Raw genomic sequence first — 24,638 nt, forward strand, 5'->3', positions numbered from 1 at the left:
CCTCGAGCAGAACGACTGGTTATGCTCCCTGGATCTCAAAGAGGCCTACACTCACATCCCCATTCACCCGGCCTCCCGAAAGTTCCTCAGATTTCGGGTGGGAAATCTGCACCTACAGTATCGAGTGCTACCATTCGGCCTATCTTCGTCCCCCAGAGTCTTCACAAAGTGCCTGGTGGTAGTGGCCGCAGCACTCAGGGACAGGGGTCTACAGGTCTTTCCATACCTCGACGACTGGCTCATCAAGGCCCCGTCAGCCCCAGAGGTCACTTCGGCGGCCTTGGCTACAACCTACTTCCTCCAGAATTTGGGCTTCGAGATCAACTTCTCCAAGTCCCATCTACAGCCTACCCAGTCCCTCCCCTTCATCGGAGCGGTCCTGGACACCACCCGACTCCGAGCATTCCTGCCCCGGCAACGCATGGAGTCCCTTCTTCACCTCTGCCAGTCGGTGATCACTCACCAAACCATACCGGCGAGACAACTGATGGTGCTCCTGGGCCATATGGCCTCCACAGTACACGTGACACCCTTTGCCAGACTCCACCTCAGGATCCCCCAGTGGACCCTGGCATCACAGTGGAACCAGACATCCGATCCACTATCCAAACGCATCGTAGTCACACCTGCTCTTCGGCAGTCTCTACTTTGGTGGATGACCTCTTCGAATCTATCCAGAGGTTTGCTGATGCACTCTCCCCCCCATCAGAAAGTTCTCACAACCGACTCGTCGAATTACGCATGGGGGGCCCACCTGGAGGGTCTCCGCACCCAAGGATTCTGGACCAGTGCGGAAAGACTACACCAAATCAATCTACTGGAACTCAGAGCCATCTTCAATGCGCTCCAAGCTTTCCAACACCTACTTCACGACACGGTAATCCTCATTCGCACAGACAATCAGGCTGCCATGTATTACATCAACAAGCAAGGGGGCACGGGCTCGTCCCTCCTTTGCCAGGAAGCTCTACGAGTCTGGGACTGGGCGGTGCGCCACAACGCCTTACTCAGAGCAGTATACATCCAGGGGGAGAACAACGTCCTAGCAGACAAACTAAGCCGTCTGCTACAACCGCACGAATGGACTCTCCATTCCAACCCCCTTCACCAAATCTTCACGCAATGGGGGACGCCTCAGATAGACCTCTTTGCGGCTCCCCACAACGCCAAACTGCCTCAGTTTTGCTCCAGGATCTACACTCCTCATCGCCTCGAGGCAGATGCTTTTCTACTGAACTGGGGGAAACGATTTCTATATGCGTTCCCACCATTCCCGCTGATCCAGAAGACTCTGGTCAAGCTGAAACTCGAACGGGCCACCATGATTCTAATAGCCCCTCGGTGGCCCAGACAACCTTGGTTCTCCCTCCTACTTCAACTCAGCAGCAGGGAACCAGTACCACTTCCAGTGTTTCCTTCACTACTTACTCAACATCAAGGATCACTACTTCATCCCAACCTGCAGTCTCTCCACCTGACAGCTTGGTTCCTCTCAACGTAACCCCTCACCAATTCTCACAAGAAGTGAGGGAAGTCTTGGAAGCTTCCAGGAAGCCCGCCACTCGTCAATGCTACTCCCAGAAATGGACCAGATTCTCCTCATGGTGCGTTTCTAAGTCAAAGGAACCCCAGCGAGCGTCCTTATCCTCCGTGCTGGACTATCTCCTGCACCTATCTCAATCTGGGCTCAAGTCCACATCCATACGAGTCCACCTGAGCGCTATTGCGGCGTTCCACCAGCCTCTACAAGGGAAACCCCTCTCGGCCCATCCGGTGGTCGCCAGATTTATGAAAGGACTCTTCCATGTTAACCCTCCTCTCAAACCACCCCCAGTGGTTTGGGACCTCAATGTAGTCCTTTCCCACCTCATGAAGCCCCCGTTTGAACCACTCAACAGGGCCCCTCTGAAGTATCTCACCTGGAAAGTTCTTTTCCTTGTAGCCCTTACGTCCGCTCGCAGAGTCAGCGAACTCCAGGCATTGATGGCGGACCCACCATTCACAGTATTCCACCATGACAAGGTGGTCCTCCGCACTCACCCGAAATTCCTGCCTAAGGTGGTCTCCGAATTTCATCTCAACCAATCCATCGTACTTCCAGTATTCTTCCCTAAGCCTCATTCTCACCACGGAGAATCGGCCCTTCACACTCTAGACTGTAAACGTGCCTTGGCTTTCTACCTGGATCGCACCAAGCCACACAGAACCACTCCTCAACTTTTTGTCTCCTTCGACCCTAATAAGTTGGGAAGACCCGTATCAAAGCGCACCATCTCTAATTGGATGGCGGCTTGCATCTCTTTCTGCTATGCCCAGGCTGGATTATCACTTCCTTGTAAGGTCACAGCCCATAAGGTCAGAGCAATGGCAGCCTCAGTAGCATTCCTCAGATCAACACCAATCGAGGAAATTTGTAAGGCTGCCACCTGGTCCTCGGTTCACACATTCACCTCACATTATTGTCTGGATACTCTCTCCAGACGGGATGGACAGTTTGGCCAAACAGTATTGAAAAATTTATTCTCTTAAGTCGCCAACTCCCCCTCCATCCCACTGAGGTTAGCTTGGAGGTCACCCACTAGTGAGAATACCTGCCTGCTTGTCCTGGGATAAAGCAATGTTACTTACCGTAACAGTTGTTATCCAGGGACAGCAGGCAGCTATTCTCACGTCCCACCCACCTCCCCTGGGTTGGCTTCTCAGGCTAGCTACCTGAACTGAGGAGACACGCCCGGATCTCCGGGTAGGAAGGCACCGGCGCATGCGCGGTGCGGGCATCTAGAAACTTTAAGTTTCTACAAGCAACACGTGCTTGTGAGACGTCCGTACCGGGGCTCTGTCTGATGACATCACCCACTAGTGAGAATAGCTGCCTGCTGTCCCTGGATAACAACTGTTACGGTAAGTAACATTGCTTTATAGAAATATCAAGTGTATTATTAAGATAATTGTATGAAAATTTATGACACTTGTTAAATGAAAAAAATCAATAAAAAACTTAAACATGAAAAAAAATATTCTTTATCGTCCCTACAAACCGGCACAGAAACAGATGGGTTTACGCTCCTCTGCCAGCAGGTGGAGACTGAGACACCAACTTTTGACATCAGTACAAGTGGGCATTGCAGTCCCTCTTAAAATCATTCTTATTTAGCACTCTCCAGACCAGTAGAGGTTAATATTTACTACAAAACTGTGGAATAGTACATAAGAGATACCTTTTCCGATTCCTATCAGTCTTCTTTCAGTCTCCAGTAGGTGTTGAGTGAGCTGTACCCATCTCCCTTGGTAGGGCTGTTGGAATTTGTTTAGGGGTTTCTAGTCCCTGTTTTTGGCCGGATTGAGTTTAGGTGGGACCTGTTTGGATGTCCGTCCGACCTCAGGGGTGTGAAACCCGGCGGGCCTCGAGCAGGGTCCCTCCCCCTACTTCCTCCACCTCCCCACATTTTTTTAGAGGAGCTTCAGCAGTAAGCCTTGCCCCTAAATCAAGCAAGGCATATTGCTTTGAGAGCCTGTGGAGTCCGTTCTGTGTAAAAAAAAATCCTGAGGTAGTGCCAGTCTGCAGGGTTGCTTCCCTGTCAGTTTACTGTATTTTTGCCCTAACCGGCAATTTTCTTCTAGCTAGGTCACATATGGAGCAATTGAGTCCTTCTCCGGGGGAGTGGGACTCAATTTGGTCCAGACGCGAGGCACTCGCGGCCAGCCTGAACTCGGCGGTTTGGGCCGGTGTGGTTGTGGAGCTCCATCTGCAGCAGCTGCAGGCGTCCCAGAACTCCCCCGCCTTAGTGCCTCGCGAGTCATCTGAAGGCAATGAGACAGCCCAGTCTTCACTCACTGCTTCCGGAGGGATTCCCCGAACCGCCGACAGTAGGGGTAAAAGGATTCCCTCTCAGCTGATTTTTCTATCGGCTGTTGCTAGCTTGACTGCTTTAGTGGCTGGGACAGTTCAGGCTTTCCAGCCGCTACAGGCCCTGAAGGGGTTATTTTTGTTAGCATCTTCGCCATTTTAACAGACAGTACCCTCCATTTTGTCTGCAACCTCAGGTGACCTTCCCCCTGTATTGCAACCACAGGGGCAGGTTTCCGCAGGGACCCCTGGAGTTTTTTTCCCCCTGATTTAATTTCTTTCTTTGTGCAGAGCCTATTTTATCCCAGGACAAGCAGGCAGCATATTCTCACAGGTGGGTGACGTCATCCACGGAGCCCCGACGCTGACAGCTTTTCAAGCAAACTTAAAGAAATTTCAAGCTTGCTGTGCTGCACCACCCATGTGCATGCCTTCACGCTCCACTAGAGGGCGCATCCCTACCTCGTGGTCCTCAGTTCTATAGTTTCCGCGGAGCCAGAAGCCCTGTTCTTGTGTTTTCTCCGTGTGAAGTGCCTTCTAGCACCGCGGCTTTGTTATTTTTATCGGAGTCGCTGTGCGTTTGCTTTCTTTATTGTTCTTGCCGTTGTAAAAATAAAAAATTGTTCGGCGTCCGGGGGCTCCCAGATTGCCGTGGCCTCGGTTGGTCGCGGCCTGGTTTCCATTTTCATATCCTGGCTCCTTTCAGGGTTCAAAAAGTGCACCAAGTGTGATCGGCTGTTGTCGATCACCGACCCCCATCGGTGGTGCCTCTTGTGTTTGGGTGCTGACCACTCCACGGATTCACATTTCAGCCTCGGGTCCTCCGACGACGTCGTGCGCGCATGGCGGAGCTGTTTATAGTTGAGTCCTTGGCGGGCCCGGCCTCAACGTCGGCCTCAGCCCCGGCCTTGACATCGGCGGCCCCGCCTCAACTGTCTTCGACCTCAAAGCCCTCATCCTCGGGCTCGAAGCCTTCATAGGGTAAGTCCCTGCTTCCCTCCTCAGGCACCGTTCTGGCGAAGAAGCCATCCTTGGGGTCCTCGGCGGGGCCTGGTGGGTCTACCCCGGCCCGGTCTTCCAAGTCCTCTACTCCTAGGGAATACTCGTTCCCGAGGTCGCCCTTTGTAGAGTGTACAGCTGCTACCGACATGCCGTCCATGATGGCGGTCCCGGTTTTTCAGGACATGCTCCGGGCTCTTATTTCATCGGAGCTGTCCTCTGCCTTGGCCCATTTACAGCCGGCCTCGGCTCCGGCCCAGTCTGAGCGTGGCATCCGTGTGCCTCGGGACAAAGTGTGCCGGATTCGACGGATTTCGTCGTCAGTCTTCCTCCAGGGCCTCGGGGGGTTCTTCGCCTGCGGGCCACCCTCGCTCGAAGCGCCGTTCTAAGCAGCCGAAACGTTCTAGGGGGTTCCCCTCCGAGGCGGGGGTGCTCCCCTCCGGCCCGGGATGTCGAGGCACTTCGGGTCTCTGATCTTTCCCTCTCGAACCCGAGGTTGCTTCGTTCCGGAAGGGTTCGCTTCGAGGGTCACGGGATTCCTCTCCGAGGCGTCGGAAGGTCTCGGTGCCCCGGACCCCGAGGTCCTCCCCAAGGGGCTCCTCGGGACCTTGGAGGTCCCCGACCACGTTCAATCGGCGCTGCCTCGTGGGGGTCGGACCCGGGTGCTGGCCGTGAGCCCCGATATTCTCGTGAGGCCTCGCCGTCTTTTCGGCGGCGCGGGGCTCTCACTCGCCAACCCCGGATGATGACCGCTCCGGCCTGCGTCAGTCCTCGTTTTCGAGGTTCGTTCAGGATATGGGACGGGCTTTGGATTTGGACCTTTTGGCGGGGTCCCAATATTCCAAGGAGTTCCTGGCGGAGCAGGATCTGCCTTCCCCGCCCAGGGAATCTCCCCGCCTTCCTTTGAATCCGGTCTTACGTCAGGCTTTTTTGCGGAACCTCGAATCCCCCTATGCCGTGACGGCTGTTCCTTCAAAAATGGAATCGAAATACCGCACGGTGCCCTATAAGGGGTTTGAGCGGGCGCAGTTATCCCACCAGTCGTTGATGGTGGAGTCATCGCTTAAAAAGTCTCAACCTTCACGGGTTTCCGCTGCGGTCCCACCGGGCCGCAAGGGCCGCACCCTTGATAAGTTTGGGCGGAGACTCTATCAGAACTCCATGATGGTTAATCGGGTTCTGAATTACGCATTTACCTTTACATCGTATCTCCACCATCTGGTGAAGTCCTTGCCGACCTTCCACGGGGTCTTGCCTGCTTCTCACCGGGACGAATTTGGGAGACTGGTCGAGTCCCTTTCCCAGCTCCGCCTGTTCCTGTTTCATGCCACCTATGATGCCTTTGAGCTCACCTCCAGGGTGTCCGCTTTCGCTGTTGCGATGCGCTGGCTGGCGTGGCTTCGGATCGTGGATATGAATCCTAACCTGCAGGAGCGCCTGGCCAATCTGCCCTGTGTGGGCTCGGAGCTCTTTGACGAACGGTCTTTCGCTTCTCTGGTACGTCCTAAGGCGAAACCGTCGGCTCCTAAGACCTACCGAGCTCTGCCTAGGTGCTACCCTCAAAAGACCACGCCGGCTTTCTCTAGGCCACCCCCTCGGAGGCCTCCTCAGCAGTCTCGGGCGCAGCAGCAGAAGCCTCAGGCGCAGGGGGCATCTAAGCCTACCCCGTCTTTTTGACGCCCTGAGCGGTTGGGGGCGGTCCCCCTCCGCACTGTCATCGACCCCACTTACCATCGGGGGTCGTCTCCGCGCCTTTTATCATGCTTGGACCCTTCTCACCTCAGACGCTTGGGTCCTTCGGGTCGTATCAGAGGGTTACTCCCTCAACTTCCAGGAAGTTACTCCAGAAAGTCCGCCCGGCGCGTGTCCTTCCAACAGGTAGCAGCTCCACCTTCTCCTGTCGGAGGCCAGAGCATTGTTGCGCCTCCGGGCGGTGGAACGTGTCCCTCCCTGGCAGCGGGGCAGGGGGTTCTACTCCCGCTACTTTTTGGTCCCGAAAAAGACCGGGGACCTGCGCCCCATTTTAGACCTCCGGCGGCTCAACAAGTACCTTGTCCGGGAGAAGTTCCGTATGCTCTCCCTACCGGTTCTGTACCCGCTTCTAGACGAAGGGGACTGGATGTGCTCTCTCGACCTGAAGGAGGCTTACACCCATGTTCCGGTGCATCCCGCCTTTCGCAAATTCCTGCGTTTTCAGGTGGGGGAGTTGCACCTTCAATACCGGGTCCTCCCCTTCGGATTAGCTTCGTCCCCTCGAGTCTTTACGAAGTGCTTGGTGGTGGTTGCAGCAGCACTGCGGTCCCGGGGCCTTCAGGTTTTTCCCTACCTGGACGATTGGCTGATCAAGGCCTCGTCCAGGGAGGGGGGTTATCTTAGCGACCCAACAGACTATCATCTTTCTTCAGCGTCTGGGGTTCGAAGTGAATTTTCCAAAATCCCAGTTGTGCCCCTCTCAATCTCTTCAGTTCATCGGGGCCGTGCTGGACACGGTTCGCCTCCGTTCGTTCCTTCCTCCTCCTCGATTGGAGACTCTGGTCCGGCTGAGTCGGCAGGTTTCGCTCCTGCCCTCGGTCTCGGCAAAATGCCTGATGATTCTGCTGGCTTCTACAGTTCATGTCACGCCGTTTGCCCGCTTACATCTGCGGATCCCTCAGTGGATGTTGGCCTTGCAGTGGCGTCAGGATCGGGACCCGATCTCCAGTCCCGTGACGGTGACTCCCTCTTTGCGACGCTCGCTCCGTTGGTGGACCAACTCTTCCAATCTTTCCAGGGGTTTGCTCCTTCTCGCCCCTCCGCACCACAAGGTCCTAACCACGGACTCTTCGGAGTACGCTTGGGGGGCTCATCTGGACGGGCTGCGCACTCAGGGTCTGTGGTCGGCGGAGGACCATCGCTGTCACATCAACGTTTTGGAGCTCCGGGCCATTTATCTGGCCGCTCTGACCTTCCGCCACCTGCTTCACGATTGGGTAGTTCTGGTCCGGACGGACAACCAGGTGGCGATGTATTATGTAAACAAACAAGGGGGTACGGGATCCTGGTCCCTGTGTCAGGAGGCCCTTCATCTCTGGGAGTGGGCGATTTCCCAAAACATCTTCCTTCGAGCGGTTTACATTCAAGAGAAGCAGAATTGTCTAGCAGACAAGCTCAGCCGCCTTCTGCAGCCGCACGAGTGGTCGCTGAACTCTCGGGTCTTGCACCAGGTGTTCGACCGGTGAGGGACGCCTTAGATAGATCTGTTCACCTCCCCTGTCAATCACAAACTGCCTCTATTTTGTTTCCGGATGTACTCCCCGGATCGTCTCAAGGCCGACGCCTTTCTCCCCGATTGAGAAGGGAAGTTCCTCTACGCGTTTCCGCCTTTTCCTCTGATCCTGCGGACGCTTGTACATCTCAAGTCTGTGCGGGCCACTCTGATTCTGATTGCTCCTCGCTGGCCTCACCAGCCGTGGTTCTCCCTGCTTCTTCAACTCAGCGTCAGGGAGCCTTTGCTTCTGCCTGTTTCTCCCTCTCTGCTGTCTCAGAGTCGGGGTTCTCTTTTGCATCCCAATCTTCAGTCCTTACATCTGACAGCTTGGTTCCTTTCCCCCTGACTTCTATTCCTTTATCTCAGTCAGTCCGGGAGGTCTTGGAAGCTTCTCGTAAAGTCTCGACTAGACTCTGCTACTCTCAGAAGTGGACCAGATTCTCATCTTGGTGTTCCTCTCATCATCTGGATCCTGTGTCGGTTCCGGTCTCTTCGGTTCTGAAGTATTTACTGCATTTGTCTCATTCCGGTCTGAAGACTACTTCTATTCGGGTGCAGCTCAGTGCGATTGCTGCTTTCCATCGGCACCTTGAAGGAAAGTCCCTGTCCCTTCATCCTTTGGTTTCTCGTTTCATGAGGGGTCTCTTGAATGTCCATCCTCCTCTCAAGCCTCCCCCTGTGGTTTGTGATTTGAATGTGGTTCTGGCTCAACTTATAAAACCTCCTTTTGAGCCTATGGATAAATCTCATCTCAAGTTCTTCACTTGGAAGGTGATCTTTCTGCTTGCGCTCACTTCCGCTCGTCGGATTAGTGAGCTGCAGGCCTTGGTAGAGGATCCACCCTTTACTGTATTTCATCATGACAAGGTGGTTCTCCGCACTCATCCTAAATTTTTGCCTAAGATTGTGTCTGATTTCCACCTCAATCAGTCCATTGTTCTTCCGGTGTTTTTTCCGAAGTCCCACTCTCATCCCGTCGAGGTGGCGCTTCATACTCTTGACTGTAAGAGGGCGTTGGCTTTTTATCTTCAACGCACTCAGTCTCCTCGGACGGTACCTCAATTGTTTTTGTCCTTCGATCCTAATTGACTGGGACGTCCTGTTTCCAAGCGCACCTTGTCCAATTGGTTGGCTGCTTGTATTTCTTTTTGCTATGCTCAGGCTGGTCTCGCGCTGCATGGTCGGGTCACGGGGCACAAGGTCCGAGCTATGGCGGCCTCTGTTGCTTTTCTCCGGTCTACACCTGTTGAGGACATCTGCAAGGCAGCCACTTGGTCTTCGGTTCATACTTTCACCTCTCACTACTGTCTGAATACTCTGTCCAGGAGCGACGGCCGGTTTGGCCAGTCGGTGTTGCGTAATCTGTTTTCTTAAATTGCTATCCTCCCACCTGCCCTTTTTTTTGGTTGGCTTGGAGGTCACCCACATGTGAGAATATGCTGCCTGCTTGTCCTGGGATAAAGCACAGTTACTTACCGTAACAGGTGTTATCCAGGGACAGCAGGCAGATATTCTCACAACCCGCCCTCCTCCCCGGGGATGGCTTCTTTGCTGTCTATGTGAACGGAGGACCACGAGGTGGGGATGCGCCCTCTAGTGGAGCGGGAAGGCATGCACATGCGTGGTGCAGCACAGCAAGCTTGAAATTTCTTCAAGTTTGCTTGAAAAGCTGTCCGCGTCGGGGCTCCGTGGATGACGTCACCCACATGTGAGAATATCTGCCTGCTGTCCCTGGATAACACCTGTTACGGTAAGTAACTGTGCTTTCAGGCAGTTGGGGGTCCCATGTGCGCCCAGGGGGGTCTGGGAAGGGGGTTTCCCTGTGGTTTTGCCTCCCTCCTTTTTTCATTTGACATACCCTCTTCCTTTTCCCTCATCCAAACGCCCGCGGGGGGCTTGGATTGCAGATTGGTGGTCGGAGGAGCGTGTTGGCGTGGATGAGGACCTGGCCACTTTAGAGGGTTCCCAGGATCCTCTAGAGGGGATGGCCGCTGGCAACGGGGTGTTGGGTTTCCTGCCTTTCGGCGCAGAGGCGTCCATGGTGCGCCTTTTATTTGGAGGGATGCGCTTTTAGACCTGATTTAGCAGGTCTTGGTGCTGCGTTTTTGAAGATACGCCACCAGAGACCCCCGCGTATGGGGGACCATCTGCTTCAGGGGGGTCCGTCCTGTTTCCCGCTCTTTTCCTGTGCTTCAGGATTTTCGGGATATTGTGCTGTCACAGTGGAATAAGCCGGGGTGCCATTTCGGTTGGCGCGCGCCCTGGCTCGTGGGTATCCCATCCCGGAGGGGGATAAGGCTACCTTAATTTCGCCAGTGGTGGATGCAGTGCTCTCAGCGATTGCTAAGCGGCATACTGTGCCTGTTGAGGGCAGTTCTGCCCTAAGGGTCTCAGAGGAGCGTAAGTTAGAAACACTTCTTAAGCAGACTTTTGATCTCTCTGCCTTGGGATCCAGGCAGCTATTTTTTTTTTGGGGGGGAGGGGGGCTGGTGGCTTGCGCCATGTTTCAGTGGGCTGAGCGTGTCCTGGATCATGAGTCTGATGACTGGTTCTTAGTGGATCAGGAGATGGTGAAGATTGAGATGACTGCCTTGTTCCTCTCAGATGCTCTTTATGACTTGATGCAGAGTTCGGCTAAGTCGGGGGCTTTTGGTGTGGCCGTGCTCCGTACCTTGTGACTTTGCACTTGGTCGGCGGTTGTCACGTCCAAAACTAAATTTCCCTTTCCAGGGTCATTTTTGTTTGGAGAGGACTTAGATAAGTTGGTTCAGACTCTGACGGATTCTAAGGAACCCTGTCTGCCTGAGGACTATGCCCGCCCGGCGTCTCGGGGTGGCACTACCTGAGGGCGTCTGCGGGAATTTCGAAAGTTTTGCCCTGGGCATGGGGCTGCTTCTTTCCAGGCTTCCAGTTTTCCCTGGGGTCGGTTGGCTCAGCAGTCCTTTTGGGGGCCCATTGGGGGGCTGGGAATCCCCCCGCCGGTTCTCCTGCCTGTCCTGCACAATGGCTCTTTGCCAGCGCCCCCTTTGGTTCTGGTGGGTGCCCAGCTGCGCGACTTGTTTCCCAAGTGGGTCAAGATCACATCCTATCGGTGGGTCCTGGAGGTGGTGTGGGACGGTTATGCTCTGGAGTTTGCCCGCTCTCTGCCAGATCATATCTAGCCTCTCCATGTCAGGCAGCATGGAAGATGCTAGCCTTTCGCCAGACCCTTCAGCGCTTGCTAGATCTCAAAGCAGTTGTTCCAGTGTCCCCTCAGGATTGCGGCACCGGCAGGTACGCCATTTCCTTTGTGTTGCCCAAGAAGGAGGGGACCTTTCAGCCCATCCTCGATTTAAACAAGGGTCAACAGGACTCTCAGAATTCCCTCTTTTCGCATGGACACGCTGCGGTCTGTCATTCTGGTGATTCAGCCGGGGGAGTTCTTGACTTCTCTCGATCTGACAGAGGCCTACTTGCATGTTCCCCCTTTGTGCCTCTCATGTGCGCTTCCCTTTGGCCTGGCCACGGCTCCCCAGACATTCACCAAGGTGATGGTGGTCGTCGCGGCGGTCTTGCGGTTGGAGGGCATTCTGGTGCATCCCTACCCGGATGACTGGTTGATTTGGGCAAAGTCATTGCAGGAGAGCACCCGGGTTACGGCTCGGGTGGTGGAGTTTCTCCGGTCGCTGGGCTGGGTGGTTAGCCTTTCCAAGAGTCAGTTTGTCACGGCTCAGCATCTGTTCGACACCTCCTTGGGGAAGGTCTTCCTTCCAGAGACCTAGGAAAGCAAATTGCAGTCTCGGATTCACCTCCTTCTGGTGTTCCGGTGTCCTTGGGTGTAGGATTTCCTCCAAGTCTTGGGGTCGATGGCGGCATCCCTGGACGTAGTGAGGGGGGTGCGGGCCCACATGTGTCCTCTTCAGTATGCTCTGCTCCAAAGGTGGTTGCCCCAGAAACACAGTTTGGATGTCCCTGTCCCTCTGCGAGGCTTGGCGCGCTGCAGTCTTCGTTGGTGGCTCCAGACCTGTCATCTGGTTCAGGGGGTGAGTCTGGATCTGCCGCAGTGGACTCTGCTTCTCAAGGATGCTAGTCTCCTTGGTTGGGGGGCTCAATGTCTAAGTCACTCAGCTCAGGGCACTTGATCCACGGAAGAGGTGTCCTAGTTAATCAATGTGTTGAGACGAGCCGTCCCATCTGACGCTGTTAGCCTTCCGCTCCCTTTTGATGGGCACGTCGGTCAGAGGTCTGTCGGACAATGCCACGGCGGTGGCTTACGTCAGTTATCAAGGAGTCACCAAGAACGCTCAGTTGGTGCAGGAGGAGCTTGGCTCATGCTTTCGGCGGAGTTGCATCTTCAGGACCTCTCACTTAGCCGGGGTGGAGAATGTTCAGGCGGACTTCCTCAGTTGTCACATCTTAGATCCCGGACAGTGGTGTCTCAGCCCCGTGGCCTTTCAGTTGATAGTGCAGGCTTGGGATCAGCCCCTAATGGACCCGATGGTCACGAGTGGCAACGCCAAAATGCCCCGCTTCTTCATTCGTCACAGGGACGGTCTGACCGAGGGTCTGGATGCTCTGGTTCAACCATGGCCAATGGAGTTGCTGTTGTACGTGTTCCCTCTGTGGCCATTAGTGGGCAAAGTTCTTCTCCGCATTGTTCGCCATCCGGGTCTGGTGGCTCCGGATTGGCCTCTACATCCGTGGCACGTGGATCTGGTGAGGCATCTGGTAGCAGATCCTCTGCCTCTCTTGGACGACCTTCTGATGCAGGGTCCCATTCCCATGTTTGATCCGACTCCCATCGTACATCCAGTGTTTTTTCAAAGCCTCATTCTCACCCTGGAGAATCAGCTCTTCATACTCTGGACTGTAAACGTGCTTTGGCCTTCTATTTGGAACGCACCAAACCACACACAACTGATTCTCAACTTTTTGTTTCCTTCGATCCAAATAAGTTGGGCCATCCTATTTCTAAGTGTACCATCTCCAACTGGATGGCGGCTTGTATCTCTTTCTGCTATGCCCAAGTTGGATTACCTCTTCGCAGTAAAGTCACAGCCCATAAAGTCAGAGCAGTGGCAGCTTCAGTAGGTTTCCTCAGATCTACATCTATTGAGAAAATTTGTAGAGCTGCTACTTGGTCCTCGGTTCATACCTTCACTTCTCATTATTGTCTGGATACTTTCTCCAGACGGGATGGACAGTTTGGCCAAACAGTATTGCAAAATGTATTCTCCTAAATTGTCAACACTCCCACCATCCCATTCTGGTTAGCTTGGAGGTCACCCAAGACTACCTGCCTGCTTGTCCTGGGATAAAGCACAGTTACTTACCGTAACAATTGTTATCCAGGGACAGCAGGCAGCTATTCTCACAACCCACCCACCTCCCCTGGTTGGCTTCTCTTCTAGCTATCTGAACTGAGGAGACGCGCCGTGTGCTGGGCGGGAAGGCGCATGCGCGGTGCGGGTGATTCGAAACTTCGAGTTTCTTCAAGCAAGTCTGCTTGTGAGGCGTCCGCATCCGGGCTCTGTTGATGACATCATCCATTTGTGAGAATAGCTGCCTGCTGTCCCTGGATAACATCTGTTACGGTAAGTAACTGCTTTTTGGTAACCCTAAACACAAATATTGCAATAGTCCAAAGTAGATAATACAGTAGATTGGACCAGTAACCGAAAGAACTTCATATCAAAAAACTTTTTGATGGTCCTCAGTTTCCACAATAATGCATAACTTTTTAAAATTAATAAATCTGTATGCTTCCTAAAAGTTAAACTACGATCCAAAGTTATTCCCAAAATTTTCAAATTTGACACTATCTCAAAACTTTGACCCTTCAATTATATTGTCATTTCCTGAATTTTTTCATTAGAGCTTGCCAGAAAAAACTTAGTTTTTTTTCAGGATTAAGCTTCAACCTAACCTGTAGCATTCACATTTACTTTGTGGTTCCTCAGAAAGAGGGGTCTTTTCGACCCATTTTGGATCTCAAGAGTGTCAACAGGGCACTCCGGGTTCCCTCTTTTCATATGGAAACACTAAAATTGGTATTTTTGGCAGTTCAGCATGGGGAATTTCTGACTTCTCGCGACCTGATGGAGGCCTACCTGCATGTCCCAATTTGGGCCTCCCATCAACGATTCCTTTGCATTGCGATTTTGGGAGAACATTATCAGTTTTGTGTGCTTCCCTTTGATATGGCCATAGCGCTGCAGACCTTCACCATAATTATTGTGGGGGCGGCGGCATTCTGGTTCGCCCCTATCTGGATGACTGGTTGATTTGCGCCAATTCGTTTCAGGAGAGTTTCCAGGTTACGACTCGAGTTGTGGAGTTCTGTGTTCCCTGGGCTGAGTGGTCAACCTGTCCAAAAGCTGGTTGACTCCCTCTCAGCGATTGGGTATCTCGGCGTTCTGTTCGATACCAGTTTGGGGAGACTGTTCCTTCCAGAAGCCAGGGTTTGCAAATTGCATTCAGATTTGCTCCCTGATGGCTTGTCAGTGGACTCGGGCACAGTACTTTCTGCAGATCTTGGGGGCGACGGGTCAGGTGATTAGGTGGGCTCAGGCTTACATGTGCCTTCTTCAGTATTCTCTTCTTCAGCGGTGGTCGCCACAGACTCACGATCTGGACTCTCCCGTTCCTCTTTGGGGGTTAGTTCTTCGCAGCCTGAACTGATGACTACAGTCTTCCAGTATGATTCAAGGAGTGAGCCTTGATTAGCCCCAGTGGACAGTACTTCTCACGAACGCCAGTCTCATCGGTTGGGGGCTCTCAGGAGCAGGTCGTGCTGCGGCCAGTTCCTTCCTTTTATGCCAAATGTTTTGCTTTTTCATGTTAACCAGTCTGTGGTCCTCCTGGTCTTGGGTCGTCGGAAGGGCTCTTTGGAGCAGAGCCAGTTGAGCCAGTTGAATGTCCATGGGGTTAAGCGGACCCAGGAGTTCCAGAAAGCGGATCGCTTTTTTGTCCTCTTAGCACCAGTGACCAGTGGAGTGCCACAGGGCTCGGTCTTGGGCCCGATGCTATTTAATAGCAAGAGTGCTATTCAAGTTCGCCTGTTTCTGCTACAAATCCATCCTTGGCTCGGCCCCCCTTTACTTAGTACCCCATTTTATCCTAGACCGCCCATCCAAACTCACACGTAGAACCCACCTGTTTAGCTACCCTACCCTAAGGACCTGCCGTTACAAAAGATATCTAAATAGAACTCTTGCCTTCCAAGCAGGTCATCACAATAACTGGTTGGCCCACATCATCTCATGCACTTCATCCTACTTAAACTTCAGGAAGCTACTAAAAACTAATCTTTTCACCCGATTCATACCCTAAGACCCTATGCTCACCCTGGCCCCTTCTATATCTCTGTCCTTTACGCAGATTGTCTTGACCTTCTTCCCTGTATCATTTCATTGCCATAATTGTACCCATCTTTCTCTCTGTTGTACCATTTTTTTCTCTCTGTTGTACCATTTTTTCTCTGCCACCTAATTTTCTCTGACTGTAACATTGTACCATTTTCGCTGATTGTCCAGCCCTTCTTCGTTGTAAACCGCCTCGAACTACTATGGCTTTGGCGGTATATAAGAAATAAAATTATTATTATTATTAATATCTCTGTAAGGGATCTGACTCAAGGACTTAAGAGGCAAAATTACATTATTTGCCGATGACGCTAAACTATGCAACGTTGTGGGCAGGGCAACAGAACCTGACAGCGCAACCAGGCCCAACACTATGGAACAGGGCCTACTTTTATTGAAACAATGGTCCAGTACTTTGCAACTAAACTTTAATGCCAAAAAATGTAAGGTAATGCATCTTGGAAGCAGAAATCCATGCAGAACATACACCTTGAACGGTGAAAACAAGAACTGTTGCTGAAAGGGACTTGGGAGTAATCATCTGGAAAGATATGAAAGCTGCCAATCGGGTGGAGAAAGCGTCAGCAAAGGCTAGACAAATGCTGGGTTGCATCAGAAGGAGCTTTATCAGCCGAAAGCCTCAAGTCATACCGCCATTATACAAATCCATGGTGAGACCTCACCTGGAGTACTGTGTCCAGTTTTGGAGGCCACATTATCAAAAGGATGTGAAGAGAATGGAGTCGATTCAGAGAATGGCCACTAGGATGGTCTCAGGACTTAAAGATCTCCCATATGAAGAACGTCTGAGCAGACAGCGTTTATATTCTCTCGAGGAGCATAGAGATAGGGGGGACATGATAGAAACATTCACGGGCCACATTGAAGTGGAGGAAGAAATCTTTTTTCTTAAGGGTCCCATGGCAACAAGAGGGCATCCGCTAAAACTTAAGGGGGGAAGATTTCATGGTGACACCAGGAAATAACTTCTTCACCGAAAGGGTGATTGATCGATGTATGGAATGGTCTTCCACGCCAGGTGGTCAAGGCCAGTAGCGTGCTCGACTTCAAGAGACGATGGGACAAACAGATGGGGTTGCTACAGAGTTATGTTTAAAAGATGGATTCTCAAGGGAGGGAGGGTTCTTGAGTGGGCAGACTTGTTGGGCTGCTTTTCCTTTTCTGTCGTCATACTCTGTTTCTATGTTCTCGTAGGGAGGACGGTGCTTCCAAGATTACCATTGCACACTGGATCAAAGAGGCTATTGCTTCGGCATACCTTCTTTAAAAGAAGCCTGTTCCAGAATTTCTCAAAGCTCATTCCACTTGGGGTCAGATAGCTTCATGGTCAGTCCTCTCTTTTATACCTCTGGTTGATATCTGTAAAGTTGCGGTTTGGTCTCCATTCCTTTGTGCAAAACACTACCATGTGGACATTCAGGCATGTCGGTACGCGGTGTTCGGTGAGCACATTCTCGTGGCGGCCCTTTGGGGGCCCACCCATGGTAGGTACTGCTTTGGTACATCCTATCAGTTTCTGTGCCGTTTTGAAGTGATACTAAAGGAAAAATTAGGTCCTTACTTGCTAATTTTCTTTCTTTTAGTCCCTCCAGACCAGCACAGAACCCCGCCCTGTAGTGCTGGTCTTCGTGAAGAGTACAGTTTTTTCTGCAGGTGTTGGTTGTTGGGGAGTTACAAGGGCTGCAGCTTTTGGTTCGTCTGGTTTAGGTGGCGAACTGGGACATTTTGGGGAAGGTACTTGTTCTAATCAGTATCCAACAATGTTTTACTGGTCCATTTGGACTGGGCTTCTGTCTTCTCCATGTGAATGTGGAGTCGTATGTTCTGGAATAAGCCTTGTTTATTTTTGCTTGGCTATTCGTAAAGATTGTGAGGGACTGCACAACCCACTTGTACTGATGTCAAAAGTTGGTGTCTTAGTCTCCACCTGCTGACAGAGGAGCGTAAACCTATCTGTTTGTGCCGGTCTGGAGGGGCTAAAATTTCTTCTTTAGTGACATGCTATCACAGCAGTATCCTGGATGTTGTGCACAAGATGTTAACTGTTTGCTGTTCTGTTACTGCACTGCATGACATTTTTACATGGCCTGTTCAAGTTACATTGGCAATGCTATAGCAGCTTTAATTTTACATCACACACTACTTTGATAGAATTTGGGTCATCAGAAAGCTGGCTGATCTTAGATCCGCTGTATAGATTGGGTGAGGTGTATGCTCCACCCTCTTAAACCTGAAAAGAATCCTAAAAGGCTTCATTATCACAGACTGACTTTGTTTCCAAAATTAAGTTTGATAACTGCTAGAGCATAGAAGGTTGAGGAGAAAAGTTACCACTAATGAAGCAGAGGCATGGGGGAGGAGAAGAAAAATAATTTTTCAAAATTTAAGAACTGACATAATCATGTGGGGATTGAAAATAAGGAATTATTTCTCTTTACCACACCTTGGAGATAAGTGTATACGAGATGGGTCTTGGTTTCACAATAAACCCATCAGCCATAGTTTGACTCAAAGGAATTAATCAGGGAGTGTACTACTTTTCTTCCCATACCTCTTGCACTCCCAAAGTACAGCAAGAAGTTTGTGCTTGGTCTAGATCTTAACCTAATCTGCTTCCTTTTCTATGAAGGATTAAGAGTTGCATATTAAAAGCTGATGCCTCATATGCCTCATTTTAACTGTATAAATCTACAGTTTCTGATGACGTGTGCCAGTCTTCAAGAGCATGTTTTTAACTGCTGGCACATTTTTAGATTATTGGCTTGCATTCTTAGTTTTCAAAGTAGCCAAATATACATTAGGTCCAAAACCTTAAGGTAAAAGTTCTGTAACATACCTGGAACTCTTGAGAGTGGGGTGGAGGGGAGAATCTAATAATCTGTCTAGATCAAGCTCTTATTCTGTAAACTGAGCATATTGAAAAATTCAAATGCTCTGTATATAATGACTTCAGGTTTCCCTTCATTAATGATTGCTACAATGGATCTTGATCTGTGTATAGCACTGGTATATTGATCTCATCTGATAGTTGGAAGTCTAAGATGTTGGGCTTAGGGAGCAGCCTGACTTACAAATTCAGACATTTGAAAATAAGACCTGGAGGGCCTCAGTTGGTGACTTTAACAGGCCATACTGTCAGGAAAAATGTATTGAAGTGCTTTTTTTTTTTTTTTTTTAAACATCTCGTGAACATTTGCATTTTGGGAGCCACTAGTCTAGAATAGATGACTAGTCTTTATCATAACTTGTCAGATGGTATGGAGCTTGGTTTATTGGATATGAATAGGCACAACAGCACCTTCAATTATCATCTCTTGGCAGGATCCAGAGCAGCTGCAGGACAAATCCAATGAGATTTTGACAGCTATTATCCAAGGGATGAGGAAAGAAGAGCCCAGTAACAACGTGAAGCTGGCTGCTACCAATGCACTCCTGAACTCTTTAGAATTTACGAAAGCCAATTTTGACAAAGAGGTAAGTTGAGAAGGGTGTAATTCAGTTGGGCATAGTAAATTGGATGGTTCTGCCAATGTCCTGGTCTGTGATGAGAAACCATGCACCACGCTGACAGCTGTTTGATGCATACTATTTAAGTACCTGAGACTGGACAATGGTGTCAATGTTGTGTGCCCCAGTTAATGTGATAATGCCATTGAACTGAGCTTTTGAACACAAGCATTCTGTGCTTCTCCATGGAGTCCAGCATTCAGTAACCTAAATTGGCCAGTCTTGTCAACTGGAAGAGCCCAGCATATTCTAATAGGAAGATCATTCCATGTTGCTCACACTCAGAAATCAGACCAGCAAACTGCACAGCCTAATTCACCAATGACTGAAAAACTTCAGTGGCTTCTGTTGAATCAGCACTTACTGGTGTTGTGTGGCTTTCTCCACTCTTTCCTTTATTGCCACTTAGTACATTCCTGACATGACAATGCTACTTCTGCTGCTTTCACTTTTTTGTTTTAGAAAATATAAAAATTGATCAAGTTTTGAACTTCTTGAGTGCTGTGCTGTGCCTGACTTCCTTCTAAACCCTTGGGAGAGAGGTGTGATGTTTCAGGTGGATCTTCTGTGCTGTCACCTGTAGAAGTGCAAAGCTCAGATTCACCACTAGCATTTTGCAATCTGATTCTTTCTAGTGTTAATACTTCAGGGGCCAGTAGAGCAGAGTGTGAAAGGCTTTTGGGGCTGTGAAGATGGGAGTAGGATCAGATTAATACAGAATTCTAATTTTCTCTTTTCCTCTTGCAGTCAGAAAGGCACTTTATTATGCAGGTAGTTTGTGAAGCAACTCAATGTCCTGATACAAGGGTAAGTCTTAAAGAATCTAATATTTCTTGAAGGAAAAATGAATGTGATAGCTTGTCCTATAAACTTGATAGCATAAGATTTTATAAGCAATGTGTACTGCCAGTTGTGTATCGGAGTTGCTAATATGATTTAGGTAGTGCAGACTACTACTACTATTATTTCTAAAGCGTTGAAAAGCGTATGCAGTGCTGTACATTTTAACATACAATAGACGGTCCCTGCTCAGAAGAGCTTTCAATCTAATTTAGACAGGATATTTTGGGATTGGAGATTATGGTAGAGAAGAATCTACGGCATCCCTGCCAACATGGATTTATCAAGATCCTTGCCAATCCAATCTAATTAGTTTCTTTGACTGGATAACAAGGAAACTGGATGTGGGGGAGTCCCTAGACGTTGTGTACTTGGACTTTAGTAAAGCTTTTGATAGCGTCCCACACCGCAGACTATTGAGCAAGATGAAATCAGTGGGACTGGGAGAAACATTAACTGCATGGGTCAATGATTGGCTAAATGGTAGACTTCAGAGAGTGGTGGTGAATAGTGCCCCTTCAAAAACGTCAGAGGTGATCAGTGGAGTGCCACAGGGCTCGGTCTTGGGGCTGATCCTCTTCAACATATTTGTAGGAGATCTGACTCAGGGGCTTCAGGGTAAAATCACATTATTCGCCGATGACGCCAAACTATGCAACATAGTAAGTAAGAGCACTTTGCCAGAAAGTATGATGCAGGACCTACTTCTATTGGAACATTAGTCCTCGACTTGGCAGCTAAGCTTCAATGCTAAAAAATGTAAGGTCATGCACCTTGGCAGCAGGAATCCGTGCAGAACTTACACGCTAAATGGTGAGACCTTAGCTAGGACCAAGGTGGAATGTGATTTGGGGGTGATCATTAGCGAAGACATGAAGACTGCCAATCAAGTGGAGAAGGCTTCATCAAAGGCAAGACAAATGATGGGTTGTATCCGTAGAGGTTTTATCAGCCGGAAGCCCGAAGTTATAATGCCGTTGTTCAGAGGCCTCATCTGGAATATTGTGTACAATTCTGGAGACCACATTACCAGAAAGATGTGCTGAGAGTTGAGTCAGTTCAACGAATGGCCACCAAGATGGTCTCGGGACTCAAAGATCTCCCGTATGAGGAAAGGCTGAATAAATTGCAGCTATACGCACTCGAGGAACGTAGAGAGAGAGGAGACATGATAGAGACATTTAAATATATCACGGACCGTATTGAGGTGGAGGATGATATTTTCTTTCTTAAAGGTCCCTCGGCCACAAGAGGGCATCCGCTGAAAATCAGGGGAGGGAAATTTCATGGCGAGACCAGGAAGTTCTTCTTCACCGAAAGGGTGGTTGATCATTGGAATGAACTTCCACTTCAGGTGATTGAGGCCAGCAGCATGCCAGATTTTAAAAGGAAATGGCATAAACATGTGGGATCTCTGGGGGGGTAAAATCAAGGGGGGTGGGTCATTAGAGTGGGTAGACTTGATGGGCTATGGCCCTTTTCTGCCGTCATCTTCTATATTTCTATGTATAGGTATCTGACAGCCATGAGTAGGAGTTAGGAAAACAGATTTAAAAAAGTGGGCTTTTAGCTTGGATTTGAACGTGCTAGGGAGGGAGCACGAAGTATTGATTCAGGAAGCCTGTTCCAGGCATATGGCGCCGCAAGAAAGAAGGGACGGAGTCTGGAGTTGGCAGTAGAAGAGAAGGGTACAGATAAGAGGGGCTTGCCCGATGAAACGGAGATCATGGGGAGGAGCATAGGGGGAGATAAGTGGAGAGAGATGGGGGGCTTCAGAGCAAACACACTTTTAAGTCGGTAAGAGGAGTTTAAACTGTATTATATATTTATCACTTGATGTAAGAAATTTAAAATGAATAAAGAACTTTAAAAAAAAAATAAACTGTATTTGGAGATGGACGGGGAGCCAATGAAGCAACTTGAGGAGAGAGGTAATGTGAGAATAGCGGCTCTCACAGAAGCATTTTGAACGGATTAAAGAGGCGAGAGGTGGGCATGCAGGAGGCCCAAGAGAAGTACGTTGCAATAGTCTAAGCGCGAGGTGACGAGAGCATGGAGAAAGGTTTTGGTCATATGTTCAGAGAGGAGAGGATGGATTTTGGTAATATTATAGAGGAAGTGACAGGGTGTAAGTGACCAATTATGTACTTGGTGAGTGAGAGGCAGTATAAAGGAAACTGGTGTTCACCCTGAGGAAATGTAGCATACCACTGCTAATGCTTGGGAAACTCTCTGGTCTCGTTTCCAGTGCTTGCATAAGCAGTACAGCAAAATGGCTGTTGAGGCTCGCATTTTTGCAGATGACAAAATCTACAGTGTAGACTACCTCTTTGGTATGTAAACTAGGAGGGTGGAAGAAATTGCCTAATAAGATTTAGAAGAATGATCTAGTTTGGCAACCAAGACTTAATGATAAAATACAGAACAATCATTTTGAACTGCAAAAACTCAGGGATCTGTACCCTATAAATGAAATTGTGTGCATAGAGTGGAGACTGTGGGTGATTGTGTCTGTATTAAGGTGACCAGAGAGATACATAGTGATGACAAAATCCAGAAGGATGCTTGAGTACATGGGGAGGGTGATAACCACATGGAAAAAAAGTTTTCAGGTCTCACTTGATATCCTGTATATAATGCTGGCACTACATCTTAAAAAAAAAAAGTTAAACCAGGCACAGCGACCTAGAATAGACTTTGCCGAAACTGTGTACAAGATCCCAAATGGGATCGGGTGCAGAAAAATTTTATTTGGCTGCAGTTGTCAAGAGTACAAAGACTGGGAAGTACTTGGTCTCTAGAGAAGTGTTCTTCAACCGCCGGTCCGCGGACTGGTGCTGGTCTGTGAAAATTTTCTGCCAGTCCGCGGCCGGAACGTGCCTCGGGCCTGAGGAGATCAGTTCACAAAGCTGCGGGCGGCTCCTACGCACGTCCTGCGCCATAACCGGTAGCTTTCTCTCTGATGTCGCAACATCAGAAGGAAGGCTTCCGGATGATGCGCGAGGAGCCACCGCACATGGCTTTGTGAACTGATATCCTCTGGCCCGAGGCACATTCCAGCCACAGACCGGCAGTGAGGAAGAGGGGAAGTGAGAAAGAGGGAGCCGGCCGCGGGCAGCATAAAACAGCCAGGTGGGAGCACTGCTATGTTTCTTATGTTTCAAAAATCTAGCACTAGTTAGAAGTTGTTCTTGGTTTTACAAAATATTAAATTTATACTTATCAAAAGAAGCTCAGGTTTTGTTTTTTTAATGTAAACCCACTGGTCCGCTCTGATGATGCTAAACGGTGGCCTATGTAAATTGGCAGGGAGGAGCCAAGAGTCTGTTGATGGTGCAAAGTGGTGCAGGAGACAGCACTCCTCGTTGATTGGGCAGACACTCACCGAGGAAGAGATGGGAGGGAATGTAAGGTAAAGCAGATGCTGGAGCAAGAGGAAAGGACAGAGGAGGAAAGGGAGAGGTGCTGGACCTGTGGAAGGGGGTTTGTTGACAGAGAAAAAGATATGCCATTCTAAATTTGATGAAGGAAGAGGGAATAAAATGCTGGAGAGAGGGATAGACAATGGAGGTATCCGAAATATAGGTGAAAATGGGCATGGGGAGGAGAATAGGGAGACACAAAGGCAGGTGCTGCATGGGATTGGTACATAGCAGGGGGCAATGCCAGATATAGGAAGGGGGTATATGGACACAGAGGGAAAGTGCTAGATGTGGAAGAAAATAGGAACACAGAAGGAATATGAGTAATGTAGGATGTAGAGTGGTGGTGAAAAAAACAGGGAGATGGACACAGGGAAGTGTAGGGGGAAACAGAGAAGGGAAAGATAGGTACACAAAGATGGAAGATGGATGGTGAACACAGAGAAGAAATGTCGAATAGGAGACCATGGCGAGTGAGTTAAGAGAAGACAGAGGGAAATAGAATCTAGCCTCACCACCCAATCATTGCAGTGTTCAAAACATTTTTTCTCCAGTGAGAAAAAATGTTTTGAACACTGCAATGATTGGGTGGTGAGGCGGAACATATTGCCTTCATGTCTCTGAGCAGAGTTCTATCAGTTAAGAATTGACAACTGTTGAATTATTATTGGAGAATATTATTCATGAACATTTCTCATGCAGTGACTTTTTTGTATACAACTAACTTCATTTAGTCACTCAACAGCAACATTTTATTTGTTGATTTTATTACCCCTTCAGTATTTTTTGACTAGGTCTTTCTATAGGCAGGGGGCAGTTCCCTACTTGCACTCCTTGGCCTAATAATATCCCTGGTATGTGTGATCTTTATATTTTGCACAGTATTGGAGGAAATGGATCTTTCTATTTCTTTGGTGTTGTACTGCATGGAAGGTGTGGCTTCTTGGGATTTTGGTTTATTGGTTTTGGTCAATTATGTATTTGGCATCTGTGTTCTGTGTGTGTGACTGAGGTATTCTGTTATGATGAATTTTATATGTAGCATTCAGTTTTCCTGATAGTGGAGGGGAGACAGGTTTTGTTAATCCTTTTTATCCCAGGACAAGCAGGCAGCATATTCTCAACATGTGGGTGATGTCACTGATGGAACCCCCCAGTGGACGTTTTCCCAAGAAGACCTTCAAGTTTGCGTGCGTGCCCCTCCCGTCCGACCTAGGCATGCGTCTCCTCAGCGTGGCTTCAGTTCTATGTTTTCCATGGAGCCAGAAGCACTGCTCCCTTGCTATGCGCGATCTCGTTGTCCCTCTTGCACCGCGGCTTATTTGGTTACTTTCAGTTAAGTTGCTGTGCCCGCGTCTTTATTTTTCTTTTTTTCCGTTCGTATATTTTTGACCGGGTTCATCTGTCTTGTT

The 24,638-nt window shown here is 49.6% G+C and overlaps 1 protein-coding gene across 2 annotated transcripts in view; it reads left to right on the forward strand.

The window, feature by feature from the left end:
* KPNB1 (karyopherin subunit beta 1) overlaps positions 1–24,638 on the forward strand; it is a 194,307-nt gene that overhangs the window by 21,630 nt on the left and 148,039 nt on the right. For both annotated transcript variants that reach the window (XR_004536789.1, XM_033918352.1), the window contains exons 5-6: positions 18,779–18,931; positions 19,712–19,771. Coding sequence is in view for 1 of the 2 variants with exons in the window: in XM_033918352.1 (XP_033774243.1) it covers positions 18,779–18,931; positions 19,712–19,771 (213 nt within the window). In the remaining variant the exon portion in view is untranslated. The remainder of the gene's footprint in view (positions 1–18,778; positions 18,932–19,711; positions 19,772–24,638) is intronic.

This window comes from Geotrypetes seraphini, chromosome 13 (assembly GCF_902459505.1).
Source record: "Geotrypetes seraphini chromosome 13, aGeoSer1.1, whole genome shotgun sequence".
Lineage (NCBI taxonomy): Eukaryota > Metazoa > Chordata > Amphibia > Gymnophiona > Dermophiidae > Geotrypetes > Geotrypetes seraphini.